Source organism: Mizuhopecten yessoensis, unplaced genomic scaffold, assembly GCF_002113885.1.
Source record: "Mizuhopecten yessoensis strain PY_sf001 unplaced genomic scaffold, ASM211388v2 scaffold3375, whole genome shotgun sequence".
Lineage (NCBI taxonomy): Eukaryota > Metazoa > Mollusca > Bivalvia > Pectinida > Pectinidae > Mizuhopecten > Mizuhopecten yessoensis.
This window is the reverse complement of record NW_018405013.1, coordinates 287,085-301,247: the sequence shown is the minus strand read 5'-3', so window position 1 is coordinate 301,247 and position 14,163 is coordinate 287,085. Positions and strand designations below refer to the sequence as shown.

The 14,163-nt window shown below is 35.5% G+C and overlaps 1 protein-coding gene across 1 annotated transcript in view; it reads left to right on the top strand.

Moving 5' to 3' along the window:
• Positions 1–14,163, top strand: part of LOC110447435 (serine/threonine-protein phosphatase 2A 56 kDa regulatory subunit alpha isoform-like) — a 35,420-nt gene that overhangs the window by 19,679 nt on the left and 1,578 nt on the right. Inside the window, exons 4-11 of the mRNA XM_021493131.1 lie at positions 500–592; positions 2,195–2,325; positions 3,552–3,611; positions 5,745–5,853; positions 7,779–7,832; positions 9,655–9,705; positions 10,817–10,936; positions 11,892–12,121. Of these exons, the coding sequence (XP_021348806.1) occupies positions 500–592; positions 2,195–2,325; positions 3,552–3,611; positions 5,745–5,853; positions 7,779–7,832; positions 9,655–9,705; positions 10,817–10,936; positions 11,892–12,121 (848 nt within the window). The remainder of the gene's footprint in view (positions 1–499; positions 593–2,194; positions 2,326–3,551; positions 3,612–5,744; positions 5,854–7,778; positions 7,833–9,654; positions 9,706–10,816; positions 10,937–11,891; positions 12,122–14,163) is intronic.

Sequence of the window (14,163 nt, the reverse complement as noted above, 5' to 3'; positions counted from 1 at the left end):
CTTATTACTCATTACCACCCCCCACAAACGTAATACTTGTAAGTTACATAATTAATTAACATTTGACCAATGAGGTCCTTACTATTGCTCATTACCACCACCCCACTAACGTTATACTTGTAAGTTACATAATTAATTAACACTTGACCAATGAGGTCCTTACTTATTACTCATTACCACCCCCCACAAACGTAATACTTGTAAGTTACATAATTAATTAACATTTGACCAATGAGCTCCTTACTATTGCTCATTACCACCCCAAACTAACGTAATACTTTTGGATACAAACATGTTTTGCCTCAGAACATATCCATATTTGTTTTGTATGTTTTCTGTATGTTAATGTTTTCACTCGCATGTCTCATACAGCTTAGACAAACATAGTAAAGTGGATTTTAAACACAAGAGCGGTACGTCCTGTTCTTAATTAAGCTGTCAGTAAGTTGGAAATCTATTTTGACTCTTGTTTAACTTCACCTTTCCTTTTCTATTTCAGATTGTGTATGAATTCTTTCTGAGGTTTCTAGAATCTCCCGACTTTCAGCCAAGTTTAGCCAAGAAATATATAGACCAAAGATTTGTGCTGCAGGTATATGTCTATCTGATCTTCATTGTTTTCTGGAATTATATGTAACTTAACTTATTGTATGAATTGATTTAGACCGAGTCTTGTCGATAATGGCCAAGTATCATTAGGATAATATGTTGGGTTTATCTCTGATGAAAATTAGGGGCTGGAACGGGTAACTGAGTACTCAGTAACGGTTTGGTTACAAGTACTATCCGGTTAGCAAATCCATGTACCCGAAAACCTTCCCAAAATGTAGGTCAGTATTTATCAACTTCCCGGGTAGAAATGTCGCTCCTGATGGCTGATTGACAGACCTCGAAAACACTCGTGATCAGTATTCTTGCTTTCTATTGAGTGCATGTAAACATAATATCGACTGACATTCTGTTGAATAATGTAACTCGCCCGACCGAAAGTGATGCATAGAAATACGCGCGCATAGTGTTGACACATAAGAGTGAAGTGAGACTGCCAAAATTTCCCTGTCCGGGGCTAGCAATATGTTACCAATTCATATTGATTTTGAGAATATGCAACCTTTTACAACTGTATTCACGAGACATAAGTATTGAGTTATCTATGTTTATGCATTAATGAATTAATGAATTAAGTTATCATATTTTTATCAAAAAAAAAGAGACATTGGTGGCCGTATTTCATTGTCACAAGAAAACACAGCTACCCAGTTTCGGTTGGATAAGCACACATTATCATCTGAGTGGCATCTTTTGTAACCGTTGCAGCCCTAATGAAAATAAAAAGATCCATTTCAGAAACATTTTTCACCCACCTCTTTGTATGTAAGATACATGCGTTTCCCACACAGAACATTCATGTGAGATATGTGAATTCATTTACATATTGTTTCACTATAAAGATTGGGTTGTTGGTAATTATAACCCCACGTCATGAGAATTATTGCACAAGCTTGACCATTGTGTTAGAAACGTTGCTATATATAATATTGACTTGGCATTCTTTTTTGTCATTATTTACCCAATTCAGTAAATTGTTGGAGAAAAAGTGTCTATCATTATGTAGGTACTTGTATATATTGGAAATGAAGACTGCACTAGGGTGTAGAAGTTGGTATCAGAACCTCAGAAAAGCATTGATAAGATTGTGACTAAAATTCTACAACCTTACTTAGAACATCAAAATCCCAAATACCTACATATGATATAAATTCTTATAATCTTACATGAGTGTCTCACATAGGACTCCTGTTTCTCTTACCGTGGAGAGTTGTATCATACCATTCCCGGTACAAGATAAAATGAATTTTCCACCTCCTTAAGATGTAATGGGAAATCCCAACCCTTGGGGAAAGATTTCCTATCTCACCCCAGAGGGGGTGAAAGATGCTATTAATCTTACATATATGAAGATTAAGGGAAAAAGAGTTAATAATTACGTAGGTATTGGTTTATGGAAATTATACCTTCAAGGTGTAGATTTTGTGTGAGAGCCTCAACAATCCAAATTTAATTTAAGATTTCATAATAGATTTTCCCGCGCAAAGAATGTCTGTATCATACCTATTAAATCCAGAAACAGGGCATTTTGGGTATGGATGTACTACAGATTTTGTTTTACCATGTTTCTGTCTTTTTGTTTCAGCTCCTGGAGTTGTTCGATAGTGAGGACCCGCGGGAGAGAGATTTTCTAAAGACTGTGTTACATAGGATTTATGGAAAATTTTTGGGTCTCCGAGCTTTCATTAGAAAACAGATAAATAATATCTTTCTCAGGTAAGGGACCAGTTTAGATTTACAGATTATCATGCTGTATTTTCAGGGTTTGTCATGAGAACAATTTTCTCATCGCGAGCACGTGGATAAAATCGAGAGGCCACCACAGGTGGACTAGATAGAGATTTTATCTACATGCGAGTGATGAGAAAATTGTTTGAACGACAAACCCTGAAAATAATGTATGATAAACCATTTATCATCTATATACTACTACCTTATATATTTCTCCATTTAAAAAACTCAACTAAACACCATGTTTTTCAAATGGCTTCAAAGCTCAATGGTCAATGAATGCCTTTGCCAAAAAAACGTAAACAAATAGAAGTTTTTCGCGGAGGAATACAATGAACCTTAAAACTAAGTAGAAAAAGTTTTTTTTTTTAAATCTTATCGTCATTGGCTTTTCCATATGTACATTTACACCTGAAATGGTGTTGTTATTCTCACAATATTTTTCCGTAACTTTGTATTGATATGATTATGACGGACTATTTTCTTACGTGGATCACTTTGTGTGGACACAATTTCCGGTTTCGGACGTCATCTGCCGTGAGCAGACATTATTTTTTGAGAAAATACATTCCCAAGTGCTGGGGAATTGGAAAATCTGTTCTCAAGTTGTTTTCAACTTCTCATACTGACAACCAATGATAATGAATTTATCATGCTACCGGTAGGTGGTATAAAGTAGTATATAGATGATAAAATATCTTTCTCATGATCAGGTGTGTAAGTTTTGTGCTTCAATTTTATGATCTCAAACTTTTTAAGGTTTTGTTACTTGAACTAATTCAAATTACAATACCTCAATGTAATAGAAGCACAATACAGTGCTGGAAACCTGGACACACACAATTATGATTTATGCCTCAAGTTGAATGTGAACATAAATCTATCAAAAATGTGGGTAGTTGATGTGTTGAATGGTAATCATGTATAAATTTTGATAAGCAACAATTGATATTTCTGATATAAATGATAAAACAATTTGTGATTCTCAGTCACTTTTGACTTCCAATTTTTTCAGCATTCTAAGCTTTAGTTAGTGTGCTTATTGACCCAAAAAATGTTCAGTTTGTGTCTCATTGTAACTCTAACAGGGGCCAATTGCGTGGATGAAATCAGAGAAAACGCTTGTTCTCTTTTATGAAATATTGCATATACACAGAAAAATATAATGTTAAGACATCATTTCAAAAACAATTGACTTTTTGTGTTTGTAGGTTCATATATGAGACCGAGTCATTTAACGGAGTTGGGGAGCTGTTGGAAATTCTGGGCAGGTTTGTAGACAAGTGACTGATACAAAGAGCTGGAATGATTTGTTTCCTGTAAAATGTCATGTGCGTAAAGGATATAAGCCGAAAACTGTCTTATGTAAAATATTGGACAGTCTGAGGCGCGTAGTGCTGAAGACTGTCCAATATTTTACATAATAGACAGTTTGAGGCTTACATCCTACTTAAAACACTCTTTGTGTTAATATTGGACAGTTTCAATATCTGTTCAGTATGTGCAATCAACCACGAGGGCTATTGCTACAATAAAGGGCAGTGATGTCCTTTAGCATACTTTGCATGCCTTTGTACAAGTGCAAGCATTACAGGTGTGTGAAATATGCCCGAGTAGAATTTAGTCTAGTTTGAATAATGTCGTCCAACAGTGAAGGTGCGTTCCCAACACAGTCCATGTGCAGTACATTTTGAGCATCAGCATTAAGTATTGAAATGGATTAAATTCAAATAATGTGATTGATTTATTGAAGAAACTGATTACAGTATATTTCTAGGATTATATCTGTGAGAGAATGGAATGAAAGAATTAAACCACACAATTAAAGTGAGCAAATTCAAGATTTCAACACCACCTCCAAAATATTTTCATCAAAGATATATCACAGCTATATCTGGGATTATACATGAATATCTCAAGGGATGATACTAAAGAAATTTTGTGCACTTCAATTGTGGGGAAAACGCAAGATTTCAACTGCCTTTAACTCCAAAGTGTTATTGCCAAAATTACGAATTCAAAGGATATTACAATTAATGCTGGAAATGTGTCTCTCAGTAAAGTGTTTGGATATGTATGCATCTATATGGATGTTTCATGTAAAAAGAGTGTTCTGTGATTCAAACCTTCTTTCAAGGAAAAAATATAGTGCATGGGAAATCTGACTGGGAATATAAATACCAGATATACTTTAAGAATGTTGATATTTAAATTCTGTGTTACATTTGAAAAATATTTATTTTCACATTTATTCTATTACTATGTTTTCTGTTGTATAGCATAACTGTGCTCATTCAAAAGCATACCTTTACCTGTCCAATATGTTACCTGTAGCTGTCCAATAAGTGGTTTTGTGTAATTATTGGACAGCTACAGGCAACTTATTGGACGGCTACAGGGGATGTCTTTGAATTCTGTTGGATATAGTACGCAAATAACAATGGATGACATCACAGCTGTGTTTTAAATGTTGTGGAGGCATGGAAGTCTTGTAGTAGGATGCCAGGCTTGTGACCGAAGGGTTGTGTGTTCGAGTCACGGCACGGCACGGCACGGCACTGTGTTGTATCTTTGAGCAAGATACTTTACTCTGCTTGTTCCAGTCTACTCAGCTGTAAATGAGTATGTGGTCTAGGCAGTTCTAAAATTGTTGAATGCTAGCTGTTAGCGTCGAAAAGGCAGCTCCGGNTTGTCAGTATAATGTGACCGGGTGGGGCGTCCTGCTGGGTGTCTTCGGCAGTATGTTTCAGTGAGGTAGCACTATAAAGTCGGCATCAGTTCCGCGCTTTTACAAGAAGACAAACACGAACATATCGCAGCCTCCCAAAATACACACACATACACTACACCCATGCATCTTGCACACAGGGGAGGCCGTCCTTAAATGACCTTAGCTGTTAATAGGACGTTAAACAAAAACAAACAAACAAACAATGTATGCTCCCCAGGGAGTTGAGAAAGGTATTGGTTGGTTGCAAAGGCCCTATAACCACGGAAAATAATTTGTGAACCGCTTTGCGACGACCTACGAACTAGGTTGTGATAAAGCGGTATGTAATAACCTCGAATTATTATTATTATGTAATTTCACATTGTTACTTTTGTAAAGGATTTTCTACAATGGACACTCCGTTCAACTTTGCATAAAAACATTCATGACTATTTCGATCAGTTATAGTAGATTAGATACGAAGGTTCTTAAACTTAACAAAAGTAATAGTTAGGTCCTTTTGTGATTCTGTGCTCCAAATAGATATGGGGACAGTGTAAATGAAACCTGAAAATACAAAGTGTATACCAAATTCCACCAGACCCCTAGTTTCAGCAACTGAAGATTTAGTTGCCGTGATGTTGATATTGATATTTCACTGCTTCTACAGACTTGTTGTATTTTGTTCTTGTAGCATTATCAATGGATTTGCCTTACCTCTAAAGACGGAGCACAGACAGTTTCTGATCAAAGTGTTAATACCTCTTCACAAGGCCAAGACACTCAATCTCTACCATGCACAGGTAAACTGTCTTAAAACAGAATTGTCCTTTGTATAAGATAAGACAGAACTGTCCATTGTTAGGTCACCTGAGCTTTGCTCAAGTGGCCTATTCTAATCGCTTTTCGTCCGGCGTCGTCCGTCGTCCGTCGTCCGTCGTGCGTCGTGCGTCGTGCGTAAACTTTTACATTTTCAACTTCTTCTCAAGAACCAGTGGATGGATTTTTTTCAAACTTGGTCAGAATCATCCTTGGTAGATGAGGCTTCAAAATTGTAAAATTGGGATTCCTACCCCAACCCCTGGGGCCAGGGGGGGGTCCCAAAGGAAAAATTAATCAATATTTCAAAAATCTTCTCCTCCAGACTCCGAGGTACTACAGTGATTTTCTTTACGTGGAAAGAAAGATCATCAGGGGCTTTATTTAAATTGAAAATATCAGGAACCTGAGCTATCCATACTCCCTTAGGGAGGGGGTAACGTTTAATATAGTTTATATAGGGAAATAACACTTTTGGGTATATCTTGACAACTTTCTGTAAGAAATTATTTTTACTTGGTGAGAATTATCCTTGGAGGTAGATGGTTTCAAATTGTAAAATTGAGATTCCTATCCCGACCCCTGGGGCCAGGGAGGGGCCCCAAAGGGAAAATTAACCAATATTTCAAAAATCTTCTTCTTCGGACTCAGAGGTACTACATTCATTTTCTCTATGTGGAAAGAAAGATCATCAGAGGCTTTACTTAAATTGTAAATTTCAGGACCCCCGAGCTAACCGTTCTCCCTTAGGGAGGGGGTAACGTTTGATATAGTTTATATAGGGAAATAACACTTTTGGGTATATTTTGACAACTTTCGGTAGGAAATTATTTTTACTTGGTGAGAATTATCCTTGGAGGTAGATGGTTTCAAATTGTAAAATTTAGATTCCTACCCCGACCCCTGGGGCCAGGGCGGGGCCCCAAAGGGAAAATTGACCAATATTTCAAAAATCTTCTTCTTCAGACTCAGAGGTACTTCACTCATTTTCTCTATGTGGAAAGAAAGATCATCAGAGGCTTTACTTAAATTGTAAATTTCAGGCCCCCCGAGCTAACCGTTCTCCCTTGGGGAGGGGGTAAAGTTTACTTAGTTTATATAGGGAAATAACACTTTTGGGTATATTTTGACAACTTTCGGTAGGAAATTATTTTTACTTGGTGAGAATTATCCTTGGAGGAAGATGGTTTCAAATTGTAAGATTGAGATTCCTACCCCGACATCTGGGGCCAGGGCGGGGCCCCAAAGGGAAAATTAATCAATATTTCAAAATCTTCTTCTTCAGACTCAGAGGTACTTCACTCATTTTCTCTATGTGGAAAGAAAGATCATCAGGGTCTTTATTTAAATTGAAAATATCAGGACCCTGAGCTATCCATACTCCCTTAGGGAGTGGGTAACGTTTGATATAGTTTATATAGGGAAATAACACTTTACGGTATATATTTTATCCATTTTCAGCAGAAAATTGCTCAAACTTAGTCAGAATCATCTTGGGTAAATGAGAGTTTTACTTTGTAAAATTAGGATTCCTGCCCCATCCCCAGGGGCTAGGGCGGGGCCCCAAAGGGGACATTTACCAATATTTTCAAATTCTTATCCATTGATGACATGACAAATATTGTATTTCACTTAGTTTACATGCTGATTTCCACATCACATCTAAACAATAAAATAAAGCTACCAGTACCTATGATATAACTCAGGTGACCGCTAAGGCCCTTGGGCCTCTAGTTTAAAACAAGACAGAATTTTCAAATGTTTATGATAGGTAGTCCATTGTTTAATGTTTTGTATGAGTGTATTGTTCATCATTTAAAATCAGGATTGTTAATTTTGAGATTCCCTTATTTAACATAGATAATATTTTCTTAATGTGAGTTGACAATTTTATTTTTTTAATTTCCAGCTTGCTTACTGTGTCGTTCAATTTTTGGAAAAGGATGCTGCATTGACTGAGGAGGTAACTATAACAGCTGGAGCACTACTAATTTTCCTGTTATATTTTTATGATTTTGTCCAGCAGATATTGAATTGTGAGGCCAGCTTTTTTATAAATTCAAACTCTATAACAGCTTAAGGTTGAAGGAGGAACTGTTGTGTCCTGGTGCATTGTTCAGTTAACATGGATAAAGTATAGTTAACTAGTTAGTTTACATAGAACAGTGGGCAATAAACAATACAAACACAACTAGATGAAAGATTATGGCTACATGAATCTAACTGCTTGTGTGAAGCCTAATCATATCTGTTTAAGTGACTTATTCATCTGTAATGTTTAAGTGACTAATTTTTCTGTAATGTTAAAGTGACTTATTCATCTGTAATGTTAAAGTGACTTATTTGTCTGAAATGATTAAGTGACTTATTCACCTGTAATGTTAAAGTGACTTATTTGTTTGTAATGTTTAAGTGACTTAATTGTGTGTAATGCTACAATGACTTATTTGTCTGTAATGTTAAAGTGACTTATTTGTCTGTAATGTTTAAGTGACTTATTTGTTTGTAATGTTTAAGTGACTAATTCATATGTAATGTTAAAGTGACTTATTTGTCTGAAATGATAAAGTGACTTATTTTTTTGTAATGTTTAAGTGACTTAATTGTGTGTAATGCTACAATGACTTATTTGTCTGTAATGTTAAAGTGACTTATTTGTTTGTAATGTTTAAGTGACTTATTTGTCTGTAATGTTTAAGTGACTTATTTGTCTGTAATGTTTAAGTGACTTATTTGTCTGTAATGTTTAAGTGACTTATTTGTCTGTAATGTTTAAGTGACTTATTTGTCTGTAATGTTTAAGTGACTTATTTGTCTGTAATGTTTAAGTGACTTATTTGTCTGTAATGTTTAAGTGACTTATTTGTCTGTAATGTTTAAGTGACTTATTTGTCTGTAATGTTTAAGTGACTTATTTGTCTGTAATGTTTAAGTGACTTATTTGTCTGTAATGTTAAAGTGACTTATTTGTCTGTAATGTTAAAGTGACTTAATTGTTTGTAATGTTTAAGTGATTTATTCTTATGTAATGTTAAAGTGACTTAATTGTGTGTAATTCTACAATGACTTATTCATCTGTAATGTTTAAGTGACTTATTGTCAGTTGTAATTAGTACAATGACAAATGTTGACTTAGATTAAAATACAGAGTGTCTTTCAAACAATAAGTTTCTTAAATTATTTAAGTTTGACCAAGGTTCACGTACAATACAAAAAAAAGTCTTTGTTTTGAATCTCAAATAACCCATGTACGATGCCGACATGGTGTTGTCGTAATTCTACCGTATGCTGCTGGTGTAAAATTGTGATCTCATGTTTACAATTGATTTTGATGCAGAATACCTGCATACTGAAATGAAATACAAAGAATATATTTATTTCTATACTTATTTCTATACTTATTTACTTATACTATATTTCAAGTAGAGTAAGAAACAAGGTTAGTTACAAAATATCTTTATTTTACAATCTTCTTCGCGGAGCCACATCACTTTGGCATTTGTCTAAGTTCACTTCTGGTTTTGAGGTCTGAAAAACGTCAGAAAATATGTATTCTGTTTATGTCATGTTTCTGTTAATATCATGTTTTTCTCTGACAAATTGGAAGTGATATTAAGCGAAATCTACTGTAATTTAAAAATTTCTTATGTTTGAGTGACTTAATAGTCTCTTATGTTTTAGTGCATTAATGGTCTCTAATGTTTAAGTGACTTAATCCTCAGATATGTTCAGGTGACTTAGTTGTCCTATGTTAAAGTAACTTATTCATCTCGGTTATGTTTTAGGTGATAAAAGGATTGTTGAAGTACTGGCCAAAGACCTGCAGCCAAAAGGAGGTAAATATCTCAAGTCAGCTGTCACATGACATTAACACCAAGTTTATAAATTGAAATATAAAAATCTGCCAATGCCTGAAATTCTCTCAAAATATATATTTAATACAAACCCTAAAATTTCAATAATAAGCCTGATTAGAAAATAGGCTGTCATTGAAAATAAGCAAGATTCTGTACAGTCAAACATATATCGATGATAAGCCTGTTTTGAAATTAAGCCGGTTTTACAGGTAATTATCACATTTCATGATCTATCATGAAACAATGTGATAAAAGGAAAAATACAACAATTTCAATTTCTTAACTTTATAATATTATATTTTTCCATGAAAATATACCACTATATGCCTTGATTAAAGGCTGGCTTTGAAAACAAACCTGGTATTCCATACTGAAGATGAAAATAGGCTGTGGTTTATTATTGAAATTTTAGAGTATTTCCTTTCAAAGCACTTTCTGTTTTCGCTACGATCAAATCTTAACTGTATAACCATACTGTTAGCTATTACGTTACACCAGAGGACCTTGCTCGTTTATCATATGATGTTCAAATCGTGCAACTCACTGAGATAGCGTCTTGCACCGATATATAGCGTCCCAATATTTAACAGTCGGCACATTCTTATAAACAAGTTACCATATGTAGCAAAAGTTTATATAAAACGGCAAACAGATTTATACTCGGGTTACCATTGTGATTTTAAGACAACCGGTAAGAATGTGATACAAAATCTGTATACATTATTAACAGTGTATGTACATTTTCTGCAATTATATGATAATAAATATAAATTTTGTGAAGTACATACCAGCAGAGGTCTAAACACCAGTTGATAAGCTAGATGTACTATGTGTGTAGTCAGGAACACTGCATTGCTACACTCAGGAGGGAAAATATTTAGGATTCTTTTAGCATGTAACATCAGGTATTGACTGTTTAAACATATCGAGTAACAGGTTAAACAAAGATATTTCTGACTGAACACATCCGATGTACAAATGGCAAACCCTTCACAAGATATCACAGCTGAACCATACAAGGCTGTTTCCAAACACTCATATCATATAACTCGCTGTCAGAGTTTAAAATTGTTTCCAACGTGTTTGACAGGTGATGTTCCTAGGGGAGATAGAAGAGATCCTTGATGTGATAGAACCTGCTCAGTTTACACGTATTTTGGATCCTTTGTTTCGACAAATCTCAAAATGTGTCTCAAGCCCTCACTTCCAGGTAGGTATTGTCTCCCTTTCTGACCCAGGTTTATCAATGACCTGGATAATAAGTGCACTAGAATGTCTGGCCTGACTTCTTGAAAATGTTGAAAATTATCCAGAACAGGTGTTTTGTGGAAATTAGATGAAAAGATGGTTTAATATGAAATCTTTGAAAATTGAAATGTTTTTAAGATCTATTTTTTTTTTTAAATTATTTGTGTACAAGAACTTTCAATAATAAGATATGTACCAGGTGAAGAAGATAAGCATCATGTTTTGTTCGTGGATGATGGAACGATGTCTATATCATGAGCTTACTGTATAACAGGAATTATGAAAAGTTCATGTAGCACAACCAAATAAGTGTTTATATGTGACGTTTCGATGACTAGTACGGTATGTACTCTGTCACCTACATCAGACAGTCATCGAATTGGGTGTACATATGCTTACAGCATAGCCGAATCAACATCGATTTGTGAACGACTCGTACACATTTTACACCGTTTTTGTACATACAATTCACTAGTCATTTTTCTGATAAAGGTGACAGGGTACATACCGTACTAGTCATCAAAATGTCACATATAAACACTTACTGGTTGTGCTACATGAACTTCTCATAATCCATCCTTACCAACCTGAAGAATTTTTTTAGAAATGTGTATAACAGGAAATTTTCATGACAGTTTAACTTTATAATCAGGGCAAGTTTATGGTTGAAGTAACTAACAGTGACAACAACTCAATATAGTAATTAAATGTGAAGAGTGAAAGCTAGGTTTGGTATCGACAAAAGACGGAAGTTTGATTTGGCGTAAGTTTCTCAGTAAGCAATATTTAGGAGAGCTTTATCAATTACTGGGTATCATGTTTCAGTGTGAACCTTATGGTTTGTACAGCTTATAAAATGACCACATATAATCTCCACGACGAGAAAGCGCTTTATTTGCATCATGTTTTGTTGTTAGGTGGCAGAGAGGGCCTTGTACTACTGGAATAATGAATACATCATGAGTCTGATAGAGGAGAGCTCCAAAGCAATCCTCCCCATCATGTTCCCAGCACTCTACAGGATATCCAAGGAGCACTGGAACCAGACCATCGTAGCCCTCGTCTACAATGTACTCAAAACCTTCATGGAAATGAATACTAAATTATTTGATGAATTAACGGCAAATTATAAAGCTGAGAGACAGAAGTAAGTGACTTGAATCATGCTAAACCCCACCACTGGATTACCTCCCCTCACTCAGATAATAAACATATATAAAGCAGAGTGATAGAAGTAAGTGACTAATCATGCTAAACCCCACCACTGGATTACCTCCCCTCTCTCAGATCATAAACCTATATAAAGCAGAGAGACAGCAGTAAGTGACTAATCATGCTAACCCCCACCACTGGATTACCTCCCCTCGCTCAGATCATAAACCTATATAAAGCAGTAAGACAGAGGTAAGTGACTAATCATGCTAAACCCAACCACTGGATTACCTCCCCTCGCTCAGATCATAAACCTATATAAAGCAGAGAGACAGAAGTAAGTGACTAGTCATGCTAAACCCCACCACTGGATTACCTCCCATCGCTCAGATAATAAACCTATATAAAGCAGTAAGACAGAAGTAAGTGACTAATCATTTTAAACCCCACCACTGGATTACCTCCCCTCGCTCAGATAATAAACCTATATAAAGCAGAGAAACAGAAGTAAGTGACTAATCATTTTAAACCCCACCACCGGATTACCTCCCCTCGCTCAGATAATAAACCTATATAAAGCAGTAAGACAGAGGTAAGTGACTAATCATTTTAAACCCCACCACTGGATTACCTCCCCATGCTCAGATAATAAACCTATATAAAGCAGAGACAGAAGTAAGTGACTAATCATGCTAAACCCCACCACTGGATTACCTCCCCTCGCTCAGATCATAAACATATAAAAAGCAGAGAGACAGAAGTAAGTGACTAATCATGCTAAACCCCACCACTGGATTACCTCCCCTCACTCAGATCATAAACATNACCTACATTTAAAACATGGCTTCCTGGTTTAATACAAAATAGCAGGGGGATTTCAAAAGGAACGAAATGATACAGAGTTTGTTTGTATTCCGCTTGTGAAACATTACATGTAATCCATTTTTGTATTAACCGGAAAAATCATGGCAAATGCTGTCTGCTTCGCTTCGCATGAGGAAAAACTCATTATTTATGTCTTTGACACAAATTTTTTCTCAAATAATCATGGATTTATGGAAAGGAATATTTATTGGACCCTTTTGACCATTTAAATGTATGTAAACACGATATACTCTTTCTTAATCCGAACTTTGAAAATGTGATCGTCAGCATCGGGAAAATCAGCTATGGGCAGTTAGAGGTTACGCGGCGCCTGTTTTTCGCCGTGTAAAACCTCTAACATTGTTGGAGTAGCTAAACCCCACCACTGGATTACCTCCCCTTGCTCGGATGAGAAACATATATAAAGCAGTAAGACGGAAGATAAGTTGCGTGCATCCTACTAGATAAGAAATTAAGGATCCTCGTACTACTGTCAAAAACTGTAACTTGGTGTTTTGGCATGACTATAGCTTTGATAAATCATTTCTGAAAAGAAAACTATACCTTGTGGGACTTTTGTGAGGAATAACAAAGATGAAATAAACAAAATATAATCAATAACAGGGCTAGACTAGGATTTGAACCCCAGACTCCAGATTGTTATACCATCACTCTAACCTACTGAATTACCTGGTCAACAGAACTGTATCCAAACGGAAGTTAAGGGGAGGTAACTGTGTATAGGAAAAACCACTGTGCAGTAGGAAAGGGATCCTTAACTGCTCATTTATACTCTATTTTGTCAATAAATTTGATGAAGGAAAAAAACTGTCAGACACACTGGTATCTGTTTGGAAGACTATTATTTTTCTAACAGCTACAGCCACTAGCCCAAATTGACCAGTTAAAATTTGATATTACTTATCTTGTTGGATACTGTTTGGTTAGTGGAAGTTGCTGTGGACTAGTAAAATATTGGAAACTACTTACCCAATCGATTAGTGGTATCAAAAATTAATTTCTAGCCCTGCATTATCTAAAAACAGTTATCTGAAAAAGTTAAGCATGATTTGCCTTGCGACTTGTGTTTTTCTTGGTTCTTGGTACGAAACATTTGTGTCTAATGGGCTCAAGGCGGTTCAATGTTACTTATGTTTGTGATAAATATATAGA